Raw genomic sequence first — 23,639 nt, 5'->3', positions numbered from 1 at the left:
GTCAGAGCTGATATTTCAATTGTGCATTGATGATCTCTGTATAGTGGCACCTCCACATGTCTGTACATCACTGTAGTTTTTCTGTTAAGATTCTATGGATTCCCAGGTCCTGGGATATTCTTGTATATAACTTTCTGGCTAAATAGCTTGACCTTCCCCTTCCACCTCCTGTGTTAGCCAATGTGGCCACCAGTTATAGGGGTAGGCTAATAACGAAGTACAGAATGTGGGATAAGGCAGCTTCAGGATGCTGACCTGCAGAGTAAGGTATTTAGGGATTCTAGACCTCAACAGAAAATCTGCAGTGATGTTTACACACCAATACCACATTGCAACCTTTTGGATACTGTAATTCAATCTAAATTACATCAGCTCCTTTATTATATCCAGGGACACCTTGAAAATTTGTAAACATAACCCATTAACATTTTCTTTCCATGTGCTTTAACACTTTTGCTGCCAGAGCTGTTTTTGTATTTTTGCAAACATTTAAAAAATCATTTTAGTCCTGAAGATTGCATAAATACCTCCAAAATAATATATATTTTTGAAAGCAGACATCCTAGAGGATGAAATGGTGGTTGTTCAAATTTGTATGTCACACGATATTAGCAAAAAGGTTTAGGAAATGCAAAATGTCATGTGTGTGTCGGATGGAAGGGCTGCAAAAGGTTTGGGGTGGATTTTATACACTTGGTGTAAACTAATTATTTTGACAATTTAAATTTTTTTAACTTTTTTTCACCTCATAGGGGATTAAAAAAAGTCTCCTTTTGTGATGATTTTTTGGTGACAGGTTCTCTTTAACCATTAGCCGCCCGGCCAATGGCCGTTTGGCGGCTTGAAAAGCGCTGCAGCTTTCCGGGTGCACGCCATTTGGCGTGCTCCCGCACACGCGCGGTTTGCGCGGTTGCAGAGCGACGCAGCAGTGCAATCTGTCACCGCCCAAGCACCTCGGACACGGCCGATGACAGATCCGAGTACCGGCTCCCGTTGCTGGTACCATGTGACCTGCTGTGACCAATCACAGCAGGTCACATGACAGTTGTATACAATGGATGGCTTCATTCATGATGCCATCCATTGTATATTAGTGCCTAGCTGTGAATGGTCACAGCTAATCACATGCACATGTCATGTGATTAGCTGTGACCAAATCACAGCTAAGCACAAAAAAAAAAAAAAACTGAATGAATCGATTTCATTCAGGTAAATGCTTGCTTATAGCAAAGTAATTCTTTGCTATAAGCAAATTGTGTAAAAAAAAAAAAAAATACTGATCACTTCCCCAAAGTAGTACAGTGTTACTATGGTAACATTGTACTATTTTGGTCATAGTAAAATATGAAAAAAAATCTTAAAAAAAATAAAAAAAAAATGTAATAAAAAATTAAATATAATAAAACGCTGTACTGCACTGGTGACAGTATGTAAAAAAAAAAAATAGTGAAAATAATTTTTTTAATTTTTTAATTTTCCGAAAAATTATGACAAAAAAATACAACTTCAAAAAACTCGCCATGCCTCTTATGAAGTACGTCGGACTGTCTACTCTGCAAAAAGGGGTCATTTGGGGGATATCTGTACTGTTCTGACATTCTTGGACCTCAAGATATTAGATTGACCGTCAGTACTTCAGGATTGATCAATATTCAGATCTATACCATAGTTTGTAAACTCTATAACTTTCCTACAAACTAAATAATACATCCTAATTTGGGTTATTTTCACCAAAGACATGTAGCAGAATACATCTTGGCCTAAATTTATGAAGAACAATTATTTATTTGTAAACTTTTATAACAGAAACAAAGAAAAATGTGTTTTTTTTTTTTTCAAAATTTTTGGTCTTTTTTTGTTAATTTAGCAAAAAATAAAAACCCCAGCGGTGATTAAATAGCACCAAAAGAAAGCTCTAGTTGTGTGTAGAAAATTATAAAATTTTAGTTTGGGTACAATGTTGTATGACCGCGCAATTGTCATTCAAAGTGTGAGAGCGCTGAAACCTGAAAACTGGCCTGGGCAGGAAGGTGTAAAATTGCACGGTATTGAAATGGTTAATGAGACAGCAGGTGTCTAAAAGACCCCTGATGCCTCACCTGTCCTTCATTTAATCTAATGCAGTGCAGATCGCACTACATTAGATTCTTCCCCAGACATACAGGCCTGTTAGGCTACGTTCACACTAGCCTTGTGTGCAGGCGGCAGAGAGGCGTTTGGGAAGCGTTTTTACCGCTTCCCAAACGCCTCTGCCAACTCTGCACATTACAGCACATGGTGCTGTTCTAACAGGAGCGTTTGCGTCGCGTTGCGTCGCGGCAAAACGGACGCCTCTGGTCGAGTCAGGAGGCTTTGAAGCCTCCTATTCTCGTCTATGGTGCCGCTCCGCAAACGCCCGGCCGGCGTTTGCGGTGCGGTTGCGACGCGGTTGCGGGGCGTTTGCGGAGCGGTAACACCACTCAAATGCATTATAGGCGTTTGTGGGGCGTTATTAACGCTCAGCAAACGCCTAGCAACCGCCGCTAAACCGTGCATGCGGCGTTTGCGGAGCGTTTGCCGAGCGTTAAAAACGCTCCGCAAACACCGGACCAACGCTTGCCAAACGCTATAGGGGCGTTTGGCAAGCGTTGGCAAAACAGCCTAGTGTGAACGAGCCCTAAATGTGACACAGGGACCTGGAAGTGGCATTTTACACATCACTGCCAGGTCAGCAAGAAGAAGGGAAGAAGACTGGACACATATGTCCACTCAGCTCCCTCCTCTCTACCCGGTGGCACCCACCATGCTGGTCCCGGGTGTGCTGATGGCAGCCTTTACTGGGGGGATTAGGAAGTAATCGGTTGGAATTTTTGTGATTATCGCATGTGTAATAATGCATTCTTGTTGGGGTACCGTTTTTCCCCTTAAGTTTACATGAATTGAATAATTCCTTATTTGTAGCATGCAGTTGTGTTTTTCTTTCTAAATATGAATCTATACATTTGAAATTAAATATATTATGTACCTTGCCATTGGTTTATCCCCTATGATGGTCGACACCTGCCCTTGTAGGCTCTCCATAATATTGTCATCAGAATAGAGTTGCATTGGTGTGTTAAACTGGGCGTGAACAATCTTGACACCAGGGAGCTCCATTTCCAAGGGAATGTTAGGTGCAATTCTAGAGGCAGCTTTGAGCTCACCAGGATCTATAGTGCCGACAGTGCTTGCTGTGGAAGGAGTGCTGCGTCCACTGCCAGGATCAAAGCCTGAAGGGGTGCTGCTTCCACTGTGACAGTGAAAGAGTAGGGTGGTAATAGTGAAATAGAAAAGAGATGCAAGAGTATTAGAGGATGTGTCTACAAAATGCTCAGAGTGAATACATGCAGTTAAAGGAAAATAATAGAGATTTATGTGCGCTGTAGATTATGCACAGATTAGATGAATAGATCAAATGCCATGCAAAGCAGTGCCTGGGTTGGATGCAGTATTTTTAGCATATTCTAATATAAATGCAGCTTGAAAGGTATGTTATAACTCAACACATTTAAAAGCATAAAGCAGCTAAGATGCTGTATCACTATTTCTTTAGGCAGTCAGGTATTGTGACAAATAATTGGGCCAGTGGGGAAATCACTGCATCGCTGGAGTCAAGAGAGGGGAGTTCACTTTTGATGAGCAAATAATGTGTCAAATTCCAAAAAAGTAAGACATTAATTAGAATAATCAGCAGATTTACCTAGTTAATTCAATACTATAGACATCTAGGAATAATGTGGCCGTGACTCGGAATACTCTAAAAATGTCATTTTCAAACCTAAAGTGACACTGGTTTTAAAAAAAATCCAAACAAGTATGTATTCTTTCTAAAAAAAAAAAAAAAGAAAGTATTCTATTGCTGTCAGCCTCCTCCAAATCTCAAAATTATGTTAACATTTTTTTTTGTTGCCGCTGTGATTCCACTTCCTGTTAGAGGGTGGCTGAGTTTGGCTATGCTCCTAAAATAGACTAGGGACTATGGACGTTGGTATTGTAGTGTGCATATTGCAGTGCACATGACCGCAACTAGCGTGAACTTCTTGTTTCAAGCAAACACAAGTGAGCTAGAAAAGGAGAGGTTCAGGAGTACTTGGAGGACATGACAAGGAGTCAGAAAAACAGTAAAAAATGTAATGAAAAAATAGATTACAGGGCAATTAAGTTGGTTATTTTTTGGACTATAGGGAGATCATTTAGTGTTACTTTAACAAATACTCCTCCTTCAGTTAATTATCAGATTTCTTTCATTTGTAACTTTTTTGATATTGGCAACTGTTTATATACACATTACGCTGATTGCTGTTATCATGCACACAACACACATAACTACAATCAATTTAACCTGCTTCTGCCAGGGAGTATAAAGGGCTTAGGCCTGATATTATGCTTGTGTTCAAAGTATCCCAAATCCTGTTGGACAAAAAATGTTTGTTATAATTCAGCTGTTATTTAGTTCAATAAGTTAGGAGCAGAAATGTTAACATCAACCAGTTAAATACAACACAAAACAGTAAAAATTAATAAAAAATTATTGGTAACAGAACTGTCAATGTATGGGTCTGTGCTCGTGTAAAGTATGCTTACAGTAGGGGTTTGTTTCATCCTAAAGAATGCTAAAGTTGAAATATCTTTTTATGTTTTGGATAGAGTGGGGAACAGATAAAAACTGTCAGATCAAAAAAAACAGTAGCTCCTAGTAACCTTGGTACCTGGGACACAAAGAAGGCTGGGTACTGCTGGCAATGGCAGTAAACAACAAAAGCAAGAAGTGTGTAGGGCAGAAGATGCCACAGCTGCTCAGGAAAATGAACCACCAGAGATAACCACTGAAATTCAGATTAAAACTGGGACATCAAAATTCATGAAATTTAGTCCTTTTTTTATTCTCTTTGGTATCTCTGTCCCCTTTTGAAGATTTATATTCTTGTCCTAGTGACTGTTGTTACCAACACATGGGATCTTTCCCATGATAAATTCATAGAAAAAATTTTAGTTTTTCGATATAGCTGGAAAATATTAAAACCTCTGGCAGGTTTTTATTGTTGTCTATGTACCCATATGGGAAATTATCCTCACTTGCTTTCCCAGTAACAGTGGTCACAGGCACAGGGATGTCTTCCCAACAAAAATCACACAGACATTTTAACTCTTTACCACTCTTTGCAAAACTAAAAACAAATAAAAAAAAGTTTTGTCAGGAGTTATTGTTATTATCAGATTGCATAAGGCCCCTTTCACACGGGCGGTCTCCGTCAAGCGAATCCACATGTGCAGCGGGAGATCTGTCAGCTGATCCTTGCTGAGCAGGCGGGTGACAGGTCCGTGTCTACTCTACTTGTGCAGAGCGAACATAGACACAGCCTGATGTTCTCTATGGTGCGGTCAGATGTAAATGGACCACCTGTCCATTTAGACCCAATGGACAACCAATCGGGTTGACTGATGGGGAACGGATCCCCATCCAATTGTTTTTAGTGGATAGGATTGATTTGGATGTCGACAGGTGTAAATATTTACACCTGTTGCTCCATAGAGGAGAATGGAGGGTCCGAATGGGTCCACCTAAAAAACTGACAGGAGCACCCGATTCATCCTCCTGTGTGAAAGTGGGCCTAAGTCACATAGATATACACCCCTGCTTTGTGCATTTTTTTCAGTATTTGTTTCAGTACCACTATTTTATTCTAGCTTTTATATAAACTGGACAATAACAACATTTGTTTGAAAAGACACAGTATATTTCTTGATGATACGAGTTGACTATTAAATTGTAATGTCAGATTTCCATGCAGAAAAGTGCTTGCTGGCATGCATGTAAATGACTTACATTTCATCTGCATTAGGAATAAGACCCCTCATCTGTCCGTGGAATGCATCTTTGATGTTGCCGGATGAATATAGCCCAATTGGGGTATTATAAGAGGAACTCACTACCTGCTTTTTGTCACCAATGTTTGCTCCTGCTACAAATGGTTGTGCTCTTCGGTTATGAGCAGTGCCAATAGGTTTGAACTCCTGTATACATTTGGATAAAACACACCACACTGCAGTTCATGCAGATTAAACACACAAGCGAGCCACACACATTGTGCACACTGTACAATGTTTGTTTACAAATGTCAAATATAACCTTATGGTTTTAAAGCATATCTAAACCCCAAAACAAAAATGTACTACAGTGCAGTTTTTTAAGTCCTTAGAAGTAGTGTCTGTATTTAAACTAAAAAAAAAGTAAATATTTGCACTTAGGTTATCAATGAAAATTACTAATGGAAAGCCACATGTACAGTACTTTTGATACCCAATATCAAACCAATTTAAAGAAATTGTACCATGCTAACAACGCATTATCCAGAAAATGAACAGTTAAGAATTAGCTAAGCACTGTGGAAAACTGATTTTGAAAAATACTACTGTATCACAATATAAATGAAAAAACACAATTCCAGTAGATATACATAAATGAAAAGGTGCACATGTCAGTGAGTAATTGGCACTAATTAAGCTGGATAGGTGAACACACTGCAAAATTGTGAATAAATGACAAAAGCCCAAACAAATTTCTTCAAAAGTGCTGTATTCAATGAAACGGTACCAATCAGAGAAATTGTAAGTGCAGCTCTTTTTCAGACTAAGTACAGTCCATAGCACTTTCTGTGCATTGAACTGAAATCTCAAAGAATGGCTTTCTAAGGGCTCGTTCACACTAGGCTGTTTTGCCAACGCTTGCCAAACGCCCCTATAGCGTTTGGCAAGCGTTGGTCCGGCGTTTGCAGAGCGTTATTAACGCTCGGCAAACGCTCGGCAAACGCCGCATGCGCGGTTTAGCGGCGGTTGCTAGGCGTTTGCCGAGCGTTAATAACGCCCCACAAACGCCTATAATGCAGTTTGAGTGGTGTTACCGCTCCGCAAACGCCCCGCAACCGCGTCACAACCGCACCGCAAACGCCGGCCGGGTGTTTGCGGAGCGGCACCATAGACAAGAATAGGAGGCTTCAAAGCCTCCTGACTCGTCCAGAGGCGTCCGTTTTGCCACGACGCAACGCGACGCGACGCAAACGCTCCCGTTAGAACAGCACTATGTGCTGTAATGTGCAGAATTGGCAGAGGCGTTTGGGAAGCGGTAAAAACGCTTACCAAACGCCTCTCTGCCGCCTGCACACAAGGCTAGTGTGAACGTAGCCTCAAGAGAACTTTCACAGGTATCTCCTGTTACCAGCAGAACTGTTGTGTGGTCCTGATAACAGTAAATTCTTGCTGTCACCCTAAATTAGGAAGTGTGTTACTGGCGAAATCACAATGTGAAAATAAACAGGAGACAAAAATGAAAAAAAAAACAAATGTAGCCAAAACACTTACAGACTGATATGTGGATATATATAACAATTTTTTTAAATTTAGATATGCTTTAAATAGTATATAACACGTTTTGCACTCATCTCCCTTAACTTGTTATGCTACAAGGATATAAGCATGCATATTTGCATTTCCATGCTTAAAAAATATGTCTGCATTGTTTCCATTTAATGCCCATTAATACCATTAGAAGCATTGCTGTTTTGAGCAATATTTCAGAGCTTAGTAGCATTGCGAAGGTTAGAATTTGATTGTGCAAAAATGGTGTTGAATATATGGTGATACTCGTAATTTTAGGTCTAACATTTGGACATAAACCATGCCAACCTAGGTTGGGTGGAAACAGAAGGTCACAATTACAGGCCGCTTGGGGAGGGGGGTCTGGTTAGCCAATATTACTGCTTTGCACTACATTATTGCTTCTTTGCATGCTAACTGTTTCAGGCAGCATACAAGAATGGGCATCAAGCATTTTGGGCTTGCTTTAATAAACCTTTTATTTAGACTTTGTCTACTTCTAATACCCAATCAATTTTAGGAGGATCAAAAAACATTTGCTGATTATATAAAGGTGACAGGGGTTAGTTAAATATTTCCTCTTTAGGTAAAACAGCTTAATGATGAAAGTCTTATAATCTAAACTCTGAATTTGAAAAAAAAAAACCAAAAAGTATTTCTTGCCATAGTCTGTCCAGTAAACCATTAGTCTACTAGTGGCATATTTAAGATACACAACCAAAAATGAATTACAAAACAGATACACCAGTGGATATTTTTACCTGTGGTTCAGCCTCAAGGTTCATTTTATAAGGATCTTCACAAATTTGTGGGGACCACATTCTAGTTTCCGCTCTAGAAGCAAAAAAAAAAGAAAAAAACATTCAATATACTATATGTTTATTTTTATTTTACAATGTTGTCACAGATAATTTTTAATACAACTTATTGCAGAAATTTGGTAGATATGAAAATAAATACTTTATACTATGAATATATTTTTTTAGCAGCCTGTTATATCTCACAAATGTATGGTACTTTGTATATGGATGATAATTTAATCTTCAAATGTATGGTGCTGCACTTGTTCCAAGGTAGTTCATAATATCATTGCAAGCTCTGTGTATATCTTCAAGGACAAACTATTCATGTAAAAATAAAAAGCAAAAACAGAGCACACAGACTCAGTACAGGTAAGACCAATTTTCAATAATAAAAAAATCAATAGATCATAAAAATAATGTGATTGGTGCAAATCACCAGGAACAGCTCATTGAGAGTAGTGCCATGTCCCACCAACAGATGTGAATGCACTGTCAATGAGGAGCAGTCAGTAGGAGAGAAAACAATCAATATTAACAATCTGCTGTGGATGCTGAAGAAGCAATAAGGAGAGCAATTGCAGTATAGTCTCTGGATGGAATCCTAGGAAATAAAGTACCTTCATTAAACTAACTTTGTCTACATCCGGCTCCATGACAGTTATGACAGCTCAGCTAGCCCAATCAATCCTTCTGCCTCACTGTAAGGTGTCCCTGGCTTTGGATGCTTTAGAGCACTTCTGGGCCCCATTTTATGATCAGTGTGAGCTTATATAAAAGTTCACAGGACTTCCTTACCTCCACTATGATGAAGGTGCATGGACCCTGAGATATATTAGTATTGTGAAGTTACTATATCACCTCATAGACAGACTCAGTCCCTTCAGGCTCTATCTTAGGAAATTTTGTAATTGATCTTGTTATGGTTTCTCCAGCATCCACCTCAGATTATCCATCCAGATTGCTTTCTCTCCCACTGCCAGATTCTCAGTGAGAGTGCATTTGCATCTGTTGGTGAAACATAGTATTCCTTTGGATGAGCTGTTTTTGGCCGTGTGCACTGATCATGTCACTTTTATGTAGTGTAGTTGCAATTTTATTTTTTTTTATTATTAGAGTGGTCTTACCTGCAGTAACCAGTGCTGTGTTTTGTCAATGATAATTTGGAGAAGAGGCTGAATTTCTATAATTTGAAAGATGACCACAATGGGTTGTATATCTGACATTGCTCTTTGATACATAAATCATTGCTGATCTTTGGAAACTTAAATCTGGAGCTCTTCTCTACAGTAAACATTACCCTGTGATGAGTGGTGGAGACTCTAGATGCACAAAAAGGACATCAGTAATGAAGAATTATTACCTGTCAATCTTCAGGCAAAGTTGGTCTGTTGCAGCTTTAATTCTGTCCTGCGCCTCTGCATGTGTCATGTTCTCCGTACCAAATCCATCAATTGCAAGTATTACATCTCCCGGACTTAAATTAGCAAGAGAAGATTTACTTCCGGGCGTGATCTAGAACAAGAACAACAGTTTTTTTATTATGCTTACAGCATTAGATGTTCATTCATTCCATTGGCTAGAATATTAATTTATTCTGGCCATTGGAATGAATGAACACTCAAATGCTAAATGTGCTTAGTGATTAAGGGCATTTCACAGGTGTTTAGGTGTGTTCAGAGTTTTTTTCCCCACCAAAATGCTTCTCCCCTGAATGCACAAGTGATGGGGTTTTTTTTTCTGCCTGTAAATGCTAGTAAACGCTCATGTGTGCATGGACACATAGGCTAACCTAGAGGAGCTTTTAGAGACAGAAAAAATGTGCCAAACACCTGTTACAGCGGCATTTTTGATGCCCAGTGTGCATGAGCCATTAACATGCAGATTGATGACTGTGGGGGAGATTTAATAAGGCTGGTTCACTCAGAATCTGGCACAGCTGTGCATGGTAGCCAATCAGCTTCTAATCTTAGCTTGTTCGATTAAGCTTTAGCAATAAAACCTGGAAGCTGATTGGTTTCTCTGCATAAGTGCATGATATTCTGAGTGAACCAGCTTTAATAAATAAACCTCTCTGTGTCCCTGATGTGCATTGGATTGAGGAATCTAAAGTCAAATATATATTTTTTTTAAGTCAAATAAGCCCCAATGTCATTTAATCGACCATCCACATACACACATATATGAGCAGCTAGGACTCATGTACAATATGTAAATACAGTAAATGCCCATTATGTAGTACATTTTTGGTATTCCTTTACATGCTGCTACCCAAGGTACAATAAAAATTCTTAGTGCCATTATCTGTTCTAATCTGATGACCTGCAACATTTTTTGAATGTGTCCTCTATTCACAATTTTGGATATTGTAGATATTTTGCAGTTTGTGCACACGCTTCTAAGACTAGATATTTGTTAATTATTAATGTGTACTTTTAAAGTGTCAGGTTTTATTGTGGAAGATGGGAAAGTGATTACAGATGGTAGAAATGATTGGGTAAAGAAAGGTATAGCTGAGATACAACAACTGAGTGTATATTGGGAAGTATATACATCTGTGGCTTTTTAAATTGCAAATAGTGTGTGTGTATAAATAGTCAAATAGTTTGTTAGCTCTCATGTTGATGAACTGAGCAGACTAGATCCTGAGCCATGGGGAGCCGAAAAGAACTGTCAAGAGACCTGGGTAACAAGATAATGGAACTTTATAAAGATGGAAAAGGATATAAACAGGTATCCTAAACCTTGACTATGCCAGTCAGTACTGTTCAATCACTTATTAGGAAGTGGAAGGTTCAGGGATCTCTTGATACCAAGCCAAGGTCAGGTAGACCAAGAAAGATTGCAACCACAACTGCCAGAATAATAGTCTGGAATACAAAGAAAAACCCATGGGTAACCTCAGGAGAAATACAGGCTGCTCTGGAAAAAGACGATGTGGTTGCTTTGAAGGAGCACATTACGACAGTACTTAAACAAAAATGAGCAGCATGGTCTAGTAGCCAGAAAGAAACCTTTACTGCGCCAATGCCACAAAAAAGCCCGGTTACAGTATGCCAGAAGCGTGGTGACGTAATTTCAGGTACGGCGCAGGATGCCATATTAGTACAACCTTGACTCAGATGAGCTTTCTTTTTATTTATTTTATGTGAGTGCATTTTAGGTTGGTTGGCCTATTGAATAAATACATTTTTACACTATGAGAGCTCCTTCTTTTCCATGTTTCTGAGCATCCTTTTTGGGCTATATGATCATTGTATGGGACAAGTTTTTTCTCTGTGTAAAACGTGTGGAGATCAGGAGTCTCGACTGACAAGTCATTGCTGTCATCTAAAGTGCTTTTGACTTGTATGCTATACGGGTCTACTTGTGAGCGTGCATAACAGAAGATGATAGAGCACAGATGGTGATATTGCTGGAAGATTCACAGGTGTCTGTTTTGTGCAGCATTTTTATGATCTGGATCACAGGTGGTTTTTTATTCAGTACTGGACTATTTATTGGACTTTATAATTTGTATTTTATATTTACTGTCATGTATATTTTCTGTCAAGTACATCTGAAGAATTGCTACGTTTATAATTTTTTTTGTGTTTCACTTTTATCTGGGTTTATAGGGCAGCCAGGATGTTTGTTTTAATTCCTTTACCTTATTATATATTCCTTTTTTCAGATTTTTCTTTTTCTTTGATTTTCATTTCATCTGTATGTTCTATTGAGCTATATATATAATCTAATTGCAATTTAGCACATTCTTGTGGGTTGGATTAGCTTTCCATGTGTTTATGTTCAACTCTATTATTTACTATTAAAAGAGGTGGTCATTACCTTGACTTTGTCACTTTGGTAGTCACAAGTTTACACACTTTAAGTGTTGGTGTAAGAAGGGCCAGCAGTATTTCTTTTTACCCCAGTTGCCCACAGCTAAGGATTAACAACCCAGGTCGACACCTTTCTATCCTTCATCAGAACATTATTTTTCTTTTAAATTTTTTTTTTTTAATTCAAGGGTTGGGCTTTAATGCTCAGTACAATTTAAAAATATGAACATAGCTTTTTAAATAAGAAGTATCTAATAAGTAGATGTTTACTTATATAATATTATTAATAATAATAATAATAATAATAATAATATACAGGATTTATATAGCGCCAACAGTTTGCTCAGCGCTTTACAATATAAAAGGAGACAAAACAGCAATGATACAGTTCAATACAAGAGGGTTAGGGCCCTGCTCCTTGGAGCTTACGATCTAAGAGGGAGGGGCTGGTGGCACAAAAGGTAATAACTCTGGGGGATGAACTGATAGGAGAAATTGAAGATTCCGTTATTAGCTGAAGGCAAGATAGGCTTTCCTGAAGAGAGGCTTTTATTTTTTTAAAATGTAATGTCTTTTATTAAATTTTGTTTCAATACATAGATCAACCATATATAATTTCTCAAAACAAATAAAATCCAGCAAACTTCTTTACCCCTACTTCCACCCCCCCTTATCCCTCCCTCCCAATAAATTACCCCTGTCCAAGTAATTCTTTCCATTTCTCTCCTACCCTGTTTACCAATCTCAGTCTAAACTCTATATTCTCTCTTCACTTTGCGACTGTCCATTTATTCAGTTTAATTCTTCAACTCTACTACTGGGGCACCCATCACTTCAAGGTATTTTCCAGATATCTTAAAATCATACCACCTACTCCAATCTTTTCTAAATTTTTCCATTCTATCTTCATCTATATAGCTCCTCCATCTTATTTATATACTTGATCCTGCCTATCCAGTCCCTCATTTTTGGAGGGTCCTGTGCCTGCCAAAATTTGGGGATTAAACCTTTTGCAGCGCTGATGAGATGGTATAATATGCTATTTTTATATTGTTTCACTGACATCTCTGTCCTATAAAATAGGCTCACCCACGGGCCCTTTTGAATAGTTATCCCCAAACTCTACTGTATATATTGAATTATGTCTTTCCAATACCCCTGTATTTTTGAACACTCCCACTATATGTGGGCCATTGTCCCCCTTGCCCCACATCCCCTCCAACATAGTGGTGAAATTTTTTCTTTTTATGTGCCACACTCGTTGTATAATTCCATCTAGTTAAACAGTTATAGTTTATTTCTACTGTGTTCATATTCACCACCCCGTGCATCAACTTAAACATTTTATTCTTCTGTTGCTCATTCATTTTTGTACCCAATTCTCTTTCCCATTTCTCTAAGCATAGCGGAGGTTCAGATCCCATCCATTCAATAAAGATCTTGTATATCCTAGAGGTTACATGTACTATCTGAGAATTCAACATTTTTTCAAATGGGAGCATCCTCAGTGGTTGGGGGAGCGTTGAGACAAAATGTCCTAATTGGTCATTTCTAAATTCATCTACTGTACCAAATAAATCTTTTTTACTCTTAAACTCTTGAAAAGTACATAACTTCCCCTTATCTACTATATACCTTAACCGTACATTTCTATCTTTAAACCATTTCCCAGAAATATTATCATTCCTTGGTGGAAAAAAAGTCTGTATCCACCAGGGGCATCAACAGTGAATTGTGCTTCCAGCCCATTGATTTATGCAGCCCATTGACTTATGCAGCCCATCCCATAATCTCAACACCTCCCGTGTCAATGTACTACTATTTTCATCTAAATCTCAAAATTTTCGTGGGATCCAGATAATCCTATCTAATTGTGTGTTACTTAATATACCTTGCATTGTAACCCAACTTGTGTGTCCAATCTACCACCCGTGATAATAACACCGACATATAATAATTCCTCATACTTGGCAGATTTAATCCTCCTTTCTCTTTGTTGTTACATAAAACCTTATACTTAATTCTTGGTTTCTTATTAACCCATATAAACTTCAGCATAAATTTTCTTATTATCCTAAAAAAAGATCCTGGTAAATATATTGGGAGTATTTGAAACTTATACAGGATTTTTGGGACTATCACCATCTTAACCAGATTAATAGATTAATATATCCAATCCACGAGACCCGCCCTATTGAGAGCCTTCTCAATTCATCTTTAATTTAATTTATTAATGGGATATAGTTAACTTAATAAAAGTTCTTCATTGAGGGGGTTAACTTTATTCCCAGGTAGCTTAAGTCCCTCTCCCTCCATGTAAATGGGAAGTCTTTTTGCAGGGTCTGCATCTCTACCTTTGAAACGTTGATATTTAAGATCTCAGATTTTGAAATAGCAACGGGTATAATGTACACCCCTGTCAGGTACCATTAAAGATTTTAAAGGTCTCTGATAGGGACCCATTCACCTTGATTGCTGCAGAGGGGCTATTATAGAGCCATTTTATCCACCTTACCATTTTGGTCCCTATACCTAATATCTCAAGAGTATTTATCATAAATCCCAAATCTACCCTATTGAAGGCTTTTTCTGCATCAATCGACAGTATAATTGTCGGCTGCTTTCCTCTTTTTGCTTTTTGTAAGAGGAGCAATGATTTTAGAGCATTGTCTCTCCCTTCCCTCCCTGGATTAAATCCCACTTGATCTAGATGTATCCACTCCGGCATCAGCTCTTTCATCCTGGTGGTTAGCACTTTCGCAAAAAATTTTGTATCGATATTTAGTAATGATATAGGTCTTTAACTGGCACATTGTGAACTATCCTTCCCTTCTTTAAGGAAACTGTTATATACACATGTAATGATCTTCTCTCATTTCCATCCCCTCACCCAACGCATTCATATATCTACAGAGTATAGGGACCAATAACTGTTTAAAATTCTTGTAATAGCCCACTGTATATCCATCGAGACCTGGGCTCTTTCCTCCTACCGTACTCTTCAGGGCCGCTCTAATTTCATCCTGGGAGATTACTCGTTCTAGGGCTACTAATTTATCTTCTAATATTTTTGGTAAATGTGCTGCCTTTAAAAATTCTTGTCTTTTCCTTCTCTTTTCTTCCTATATTACTTTCTTATTTTTAGGATTCACCTCATAAAGCTTAATATAAAATTTTTGGAATATATTATCGATACCGGTGGTAGAGTATACCATTTCCCCATTTTCATCTTTGATTTTTTCTATATAATTTTTTAATTTCTTATCCTTCAATCGCTTCATCAGGTATTTTCCTGGTCTATTCCCCCACCGATATCTTTCCTTTGAAACATTGTTAAAGACTTTCCTCGCTTCCTGTTCCAATAGATCTTTCAGTTCTCTTTTAAAGGTAATCTTCTGATGTAAATCTATATCCTGCTTTTTTTATGTACGTGTTCTAATTTATATACCTCTTCCGTTACCCCCTTTATTTTCCTACCTCATTCTTTCTTTTTTTCGTCCCTATAGCTATCAAGATTCCCCTTATATAAGCATTCTGTGCCTCCCAAACAGTAGCCACCGATACTTCCTCTGTTTTATTCAGAGCAGCAAATTGCTCGATATCTTCCCTTAACCTTTTCTCTATTTCGAGATCATGTATAAGTGTCTCATTTAGTCTCGACATGGCCCTCTTATTCCACTACCCTCCTAAACGTAGTCTCGCCATGACAGGAGCATGATCCGAGATAGACATCACCTCTATGTCAGATTTAATCAGAGATTCTAGTTGTCTGTGCTCCATTAATATATAGTCCAATCGTGAATACAATCTGTGCACAGAGGAGAAGGTAAAGTCCATCCATGGATCCAGACAAAAATTAAAATCTGCCACGATCATACTACCCCTCTTAAAGTTCATATTTTTCCCGAGCACTTCTTGAAGAAATACTTCTGCATTTTTGTTTTGGCAATAAATGTTAACCAACGTGTATTTTTGCCCCTGCATTTTCCCTCTTAAGCCTAGATACCGACCATCTGGGTATACCAATTTCTCCTCCTCTTCAAAACCCATGTTTTTTGAAAATCCAATTGCAACTCCTTCGGCTCTCTTTATTGGTGAATCCACATAATGTCAGTTTGGATAGTTCCTCGAATATAGCTTGACATTGGTATCATAAGAAAGGTGTGTCTCTTGTAAAAAAAAAAAACACATCCATAGAATGTTGGTGTACTTCCCTCAATATCTTATGTCTTTTAGTCAGAGAATTTAAACCTTTCACATTATAAGCCATAAGATTAATCCAGCTCATGTCTGTTTATGATTTCTCTTCTCCTCTACATTTCCATTTACAGGTAGGAAGGCATAAGCTATTCAGATCGTGGACAGCTACCCTACCCTACCCCAACCCCTCCCACCCCCCCCTCAAGAGTTATAAGCAACACTGAAGGAGTGCTGCAGTAGGTAGGAGAACCAGGAGAGAGCAGAGGCCAAGAGAGTGGAGTTTTTTGAGGAGTAGGGGATGGTCAACAGTATCAAAAGCCGCAGAGAGGTGAAGTAGTAAGAATATGGAGTAGTGGCGATTGGTTTTAGCAGTTAGTAAATTATTAGTGAATTTTAGTAGGGCAGTTTCAGTGGAGTGTAGTGAGCAAAAGCCAGACTGTAAAGGGTCAAGAAGGTTGCTGTCAGTGATGTAGGAGCTTAGGCGATTGTAGACTAGGCTTTCTAAGGGTTCAGTATGGGAGTGATCTGTGCATGCTTTAGAGGGGAGGGGGAGGTGCCAATAGAAAGGGAGAGATAGAAGATGTGAATGAGGGAGCATAGGATAGAAGAAGAGAATGACTGTAGTAGTTGTGAGGGAACAGGATCCAGGGGGCAAGTGGTGAGACAGGCTTCTGAGAAAACGTTAGTGACCTCTTTGGTAGTAACAAGGTCAAAAGAAGAAAGTGTTGAGGTATGCTAAGTGGGATAGATGTCTAATTTTTTGTGTATGTTCTTCTTTAGAAGAATGTGGTCCTTGCAGAGCCTCAAATCTTTCGTAATTGCTGTGATCCCCAAACCAATGGCCATATGTGGCTCTTTTCCTAAAGCTAGATGTCCGGTAGAGAAAATCTCATGTTAAAGTGTTCTTTGGCAGCTGCAAAGGTAATAATTCCACTTTGCACACCAAATGACTTTGAAAACACAAGCATTATCTTTTAAAAGTGACTTCCAGGGGTGGACTGACAACTCATGGGGCCCCCGGGCAATAGGGGATCATGGGGCCCCTGTATCCTTGCCCACACTCAAACCACATCCAAAAAAGCCTATGAAAGGTACCAGGGGCATCTCATGGGGCCCCATACTGACCCCGGGCCTTCGGGCAGTGCCCGAGTTCCCAAATGGTCAGTCCACCCCTGGTGACTTCATCACTGCACTGCACCTAGCTTATGAAGTGAGCAGAACTGTAGGAGGGGCCAGCAGAAAACAGCAGGATGTGGTGGATACAGTCACAAGGAGAGAGATCAGCAGTCACTGGTCTTTAGTTCCTGCTCAAAGGCAAAATACAGGAAATGTTAATGCAGGATTACTGCACACATCTGGAAGAAATGCACAAAGAGACTAAGATGCAAGTAACAATGTACATGGCTTTTGGATTTAGACAATATTTGCTTAGCCTGGAGTCCAACTTTAAGACACCTTACTAACTGAAATCTGGGTGATTGTCTTTCTAGTTCAGCTTCTTTGACCTCTTTGAGATGAGGTTGTTAGTAAGGAAAAGAAAAATGTTTACAGTAAGATGATATCATGTTACATGTAGGGATTAAATCTAATGGATCTCACAGCACCTAGAATAGAATATTAGTGCCTCTATCAACATACTGTAGCTACTGATATAACTGTAACACAAAGAGCTACTAGAATATAAAATGGTAAGATTTTACTTTACAAAATAAAGTAATTCTCGTTAAGGTAATACGGAACCCTTTAAGTGTATCTATTGAAAGACATGAAATATTTCTGTAATTTATTTGCACTTCATTTCTTAGAACTTGCAGATGGATATTTTTGTAGGATAAAGAAAGGAGAAGTGCAGCAGGAGAAGGCTGTGGAGGAATGGGGAGTTTGAGCAATATCTACAGTGAGGAACAGAAGTATTTGAACACCCTGTGATTTTGCAAGTTCTCCCACTTATAAATCATGGGGGGGGGGGGGTCTGAAATTCACATTGTAGGTGCATTCCCACTCTGAGAGACAGAATTAAAAAAAAAAATTCAGGAAATCACATTGTATGATTTTTAAAGAATTTATTTGTCTTGCACTGCTGAACATAGGTATTTGAACACCTGAGAAAATCAGTGTTAATATTTGGTACAGAAGTTTTTGTTTGCAATTACAGAGGTCAAACGTTTCCTGTAGTTCTTGACCAGGTTTGCACACACTGCAACAGGGATTTTGGCCCACTCCTCCTCACAGATCTCCTCTAGATCTGTCAGGTTTCGGGGCTGTCGCTGAGCAACACGGAGTTTCAGCTCCCTCCAAAGATTTTCTATTGGATTTACAGTCAGGTCCATAAATATTGGGACATCGACATAATTCTAACATTTTTGGCTCTATACACCACCACAATGTAGACCACTGTTGTAGGAATTACAACAGTTTGCATATGTGCCTCCCACTTGTTAAGGGACCAAAAGTAATGGGACAGAATAATAATCATAAATCAAACTTTCACTTTTTAAAACTTGGTTGCAAATCCTTTGCAGTCAATTACAGCCTGAAGTCTGGAACGCATAGACATCACCAGACGCTGGGTTTCATCCCTGGTGATGCTCTGCCAGGCCTCTACTGCAACTGTCTTCAGTTCCTGCTTGTTCTTGGGGCATTTTCCCTTCAGTTTTGTCTTCAGCAAGTGAAATGCATGCTCAATCGGATTCAGGTCAGGTGATTGACGTGGCCATTGCATAACATTCCACTTCTTTCCCTTACAAAACTCTTTGGTTGCTCTTGCAGTATGCTTTGGGTCATTATCCATCTGCACTGTGAAGCGGCGTCCAATGAGTGCTAGTTCACACCACACTCAGCATTCTGGTTGTGTTAGTGCTAGTTCACACCACACTCAGCATTCTGGTTGTGTTTCTGTATGCACATTTTTTATGCGTTTTTGATGTGTTCCAGTGCATTGTTTATGTTTTTTATGTATTCCAATGGCATTTTCCCCTCTTCTTCTCCTTCATCTAAGTTCAGGACATGTGCATTCCGGTGTGTTTTTGATGCATTTTGTCATGTTCCAGATGTGTTCCATTCAGAAAAAATGCAGTGAGTTCTACTTTTGTTGACTGCACTGGAAGACACTGCACTGATGTCAGCTAGAGCCATAGGAATACATGGAAAACACTGCATACATTTTTTATGCAAAAATGCACTGAACTGCATCTGGTGTACCAGCCCTGAGATGGAAAGAGGACAGAGGAAATTAAGAAGAGCTGCTGCCAAGGTACTTTTCTTGTAAGGAATAGTGCTTGTCTTAAAGGGACCAAAGTTGTTTCCTGTTTGACTATGTGTGCAGAATTTGTTTTCGAGCAATTGTCTTTCAGTATTGATGGAGGTTTTTTTAATGTTGTATTAGCTGATCTCCTTTTCTTTTGGTTCCCCCAGCTGCCTCTCACAGTCCATCTCTATGCAAAAAAGATCCTCAACATGCTACTAGGTAAGGGGTTGCATCACATCAGGTACTTTTTTTTTGTAAAAAAAAAGTACCTGGCATGCCTGATGAAGCATTGTTTCCTCTCCCATATATTTTGCATATTTTGCAGTTTGCACCGTCATTCATCTTATAGAAGATCAAGCCAAGACATGTGCAAGAGCAGTTGTCCTCTTCTCACTCATCCCGCAGGTCAAAAATCATCTCACCATACTCCTAAACACCCCAGTCCACCACACAGTTCCTTTCACCTCGGTGATAAAGTTTGTTGGCTCTACGGAAAGCAAGCACTTCCGGATAAATTGGTGTGTGAGTGGTGCTTTATAAAACCCACCAGGTATAAGGAAAAAGAAAAACAAGAATCCATAGACACCATGAAAAAATTGATCAAGGACTCGAGAATTCGAGAATTAGCCTTGCCTCACATAGCAGGCCCCTCTTCAAGTGGAAGGCCCATTATTACGCCCACACACCAGGTAGACTCTGATACTAGCTCAGAGGGAGACACCTCAGAAGAAAGCCCGGCTTCCTTTGGCTTTGCAGGGATTCAGCCCTTCGTAGTTGGCAATCCAATGGGAAGAGACATTCTGAGGTTCTCTGGTAGATCATTGTTATGCTCTATCACAGTGAGAAGAACGCTATGGCTCAAGCCTTGGTCAGCGGACCCCTCATCCAAACAAATATGGTGCCAGATAACCTATGATGGCAACGCCCTATATGGTGAGAAGCTGGACACTGCAATCAATAGAGTCAGTGGGGGAAAAAGTGGCCTTATACCCCAGGACAGAAATGGAGTAAGTTTGCGACAATGGCCGCATTCCAGCAGAAGTCACAGGAGGCCAGCACAGCCTGGCAGAGAGTACAGTAGGGGTTGGAAGGGTTCACAGGCCACTTCTTGAAAATGGAAAAATCAAAGGCAACCTCCTGCACACAAGAAGGTCAGAAGTCCCTTTGACTTTTTGCCCACCCAAGCCGGTCTGGTGGGTTCCCATCTCAGGGCATTCGCGCAGGTTTGGGTGGAGTTCTGCACAGATTAGTGGGTGGTATCCAAGGTCCAGCAGGGCCATTTCTGAAAATTTAAACATAGTCCACCCCAAGAATCCTTTCTACCCACCAGAATCCTAAGACCTCCAGAAAAGGCAGAGGTGCTATGCCAGTATGTTCAGATGCTTATTTAGCAACAGGCAATGGTTCCAGTCCAAGGATTCAGAGAAATTCTCAAACTTTTATTCCCCAGTATTTATGGTACACAAGAAGATGGGAGGTTGGAGACCAGTGCTGGACTTAAAAAAGCTAAACAGATTTATCCTGCTAAAACGTTTCAAAATGGAATCCCTCAATACAATTATCCTAGCCATCCAGCCCAGGGACTGGATGGTCTCTATAGGTCTCCAAGATGCCTATCTGCACATAACGATCCATCGCAATTTCCAACCTTAGCTAAGATTCACAGTGGATGAATTTCACCTACTGTTCTGCCATTTGGCATTTCGACAGCTCCAACAATGCTCACAGAGGTTCTGGTAGCAATCTTAGCCCCCTCTTTGGGAAAGGGGAATTTGAGCACTACATTATTTAGATGACAACCTAATCCTGTCTCAGGACAGGGAGACTCTGAAGGCCTACCTCCAAGAAGTCATGAATACCTTGATTAGTTTTGGATGGTTGATCAATCACACCAAGAGCTTGTTCATTCCCACACAAATTATGTTGTATCTGTGAGCCCTATTTGACACCCAGAGATGGTCATTGTCACTTCCACCAGAAAAGATTCCAGTGATCATAAAGAAAGTGAGAAGAGCATTGGCGAGCAAACTCATGTCTCCTGGGGTCCTTCTCCTCTTGCATTCCAATCGTGAAGTGGGCCCGAAGGCACTTGGGACATTCCACTGTAGGTTTCTATCTGTCAGGGCTGGGCTTCTAATACTTAATGAGCAGCTCTTTTCTTTCAGTGCTCAGAAGCTACTCAGCTGTTGGTTAATTACCAGCCACTGGTTGTCTCCACAATGACTAACCTAGATACCATTACCTGACTCATTAGTCCAGCCTACAGCCAGCCCTTTTTGCTATTATAGCAGCTTAGCTCATTTTGTCCTTGCCTTTGCATGGTCTATGATCTCCACTGTGTTCCTCCCTGTGTTCTTGTGTACAACTCGGTCTGGCTGACTTCTCTTCGGGTTCCTGTTCCTGATTTTTGGCTCCTGACTACGCTGACTTCTGGTTTCCTGACCCTGGCTCATCTGATTACCCGCACTGGCATCCAAACCCTGGCTTATTTTTTTGAAGGTGTGATTTTAACTGCAATTTCTGTCTCCGCCTGGTTTATGGTTCCTGACACTATCCCAATGGAGGAAGATGTCTTTGTCACAAGAGATTATAATAATTCTGGAGATGAAGATCAGTCTCTGGTGGTGGATAAGATCTCAAAAACTTCTAGATCACTGCCACCTTTGCTCCACCTCCTTGACCATTCTTACGTCCAATGAAAGTCGGTTGGGTTGGGCCACCCACTGCAAAGGCAGAATGATTCAGGGGAGATGGAGGTTCAACACATTCGATCTCCGACATCCTGGAACTGGAGAGCTGCCTGGATGGCTATTTCCCACTTGACCTGTCATCTCTTGAGAAAGTTGCTGTTGTTACAGATGGAAACAGAGCTGAAGTGGCCTATGCTCAGATTCACGGCGGTACTCACAGCAGATCCTTGTCAAAGGAAGCAGCCCTGTTCTTGCTTTGGGCAGAGAAGAACCTCTAGACCAAGAAGCATTCCAGTGGATTTGTCAGAAGTGAGGTTTCCCTCAAGTAGATCTTTTTACGCCCTTGTAGATTGCCAAGACACCCCTGTTTTTAATGAGGTATGCATTGGAAGAGTCTGTGGGGGGTGGATACTCTTGCCCAACCATGGAATTTCGAAAAGGGGTTTGCTTTTTCTTAGTCCCGTTGATCTTGAGATTCCTGCAATGCCTACTGCAGGAAAAGTGACCATCTTAACGATAATTCCCTACTGGCCTGAAGAGGCCATGGTTCAAGCTCTTGGCCCATCTATCTCTCTGCAAACCCCTGGTCCTCCCCAAACTGCAGAATCTGCTAACCCAGGGGGGCTATGTCCATCTTCATCCAGAGATTCTGGACTTGAGGGTGTGGAAATTGAGGTGGGAGAAATTGTTCTGCTCTCAAAAAGTAATTCAGACCCTGCTTCAAGCCAGAAAGGCATTTACCAATAACACCTACTATAAGATCTGGCAGAAGCTCTCAGACTTCCCAGAACCTGGCCAATTCAACCCCATTGAAGCCAGAGGTGCATGATATTCTACTCTTCCTACAGTTGGGACTGGACTTGGTGTCGGTCCTAACTAGAGATGAGCGAAGAAATGAAAAATTCGATTCGGCTGATTCGGCGAATTCCAGTGTGAAATTCGATTCGATGCGAATTTCTCCGCTACGAAGATGACTTATTTAAAGGGTTTCTAGGCTTCAGAGAGCCTTTAAATTAGTGCAGAACACTGTACCTTTAATTTAAATGCCCTTGGAGATGAGGAAGGAGAAGGAGAAGGAGAAGGATGAGAAGAAGGAGAAGGATGAGAAGAAGGAGAAGGAGGAGAAGGATGAGAAGAAGGAGAAGGATGAGAAGAAGGAGAAGGATGAGAAGAAGGAGAAGGAGAAGGATGAGAAGAAGGAGAAGGAGAAGGATGAGAAGAAGGAGAAGGAGAAGGATGAGAAGAAGGAGAAGGATGAGAAGAAGGAGAAGGATGAGAAGGAGAAGGATGAGAAGGAGAAGGATGAGAAGAAGAAGGCTGAGAATAAGGAGAAGGATGAGAAGAAGGAGAAGGAGAAGGATGAGAAGAAGGAGAAGGATGAGAAGAAGGAGAAGGAGAAGGATGAGAAGAAAGAGAAGGATGAGAAGGAGAAGGATGAGAAGAAGAAGGATGAGAAGAAGAAGGATGAGAAGAAGGAAAAGGATGAGAA

General features: G+C 40.0%; 1 protein-coding gene across 3 annotated transcripts in view; it reads right to left on the bottom strand.

Moving 5' to 3' along the window:
- The window catches only part of PDLIM3 (PDZ and LIM domain 3), a 65,216-nt gene that overhangs the window by 6,900 nt on the left and 34,677 nt on the right, over positions 1–23,639 (bottom strand). The window contains exons 2-5 of one of the 3 annotated variants that reach the window (XM_089669598.1): positions 9,556–9,707; positions 8,154–8,226; positions 5,846–6,033; positions 3,005–3,268 (exon numbers count right to left, since the gene is read on the bottom strand). In XM_089669598.1, coding sequence (XP_089525724.1) covers positions 3,005–3,268; positions 5,846–6,033; positions 8,154–8,226; positions 9,556–9,707 — 677 coding nt within the window. Of the gene's footprint in view, positions 1–3,004; positions 3,269–4,360; positions 4,429–5,845; positions 6,034–8,153; positions 8,227–9,555; positions 9,708–23,639 lie in introns of all 3 variants that reach the window. The other 2 variants (XM_089669596.1, XM_089669597.1) reach the window with 2 other exon arrangements.

This window comes from Staurois parvus, unplaced genomic scaffold, assembly GCF_062004578.1.
Source record: "Staurois parvus isolate SC_StPar_1 unplaced genomic scaffold, SC_StPar_1.0 ptg000080l, whole genome shotgun sequence".
Classification (NCBI taxonomy): Eukaryota; Metazoa; Chordata; class Amphibia; order Anura; family Ranidae; genus Staurois; species Staurois parvus.
The sequence above is the reverse complement of the archived record's forward strand: the minus strand, read 5'-3'. Positions and strand labels throughout refer to the sequence as shown.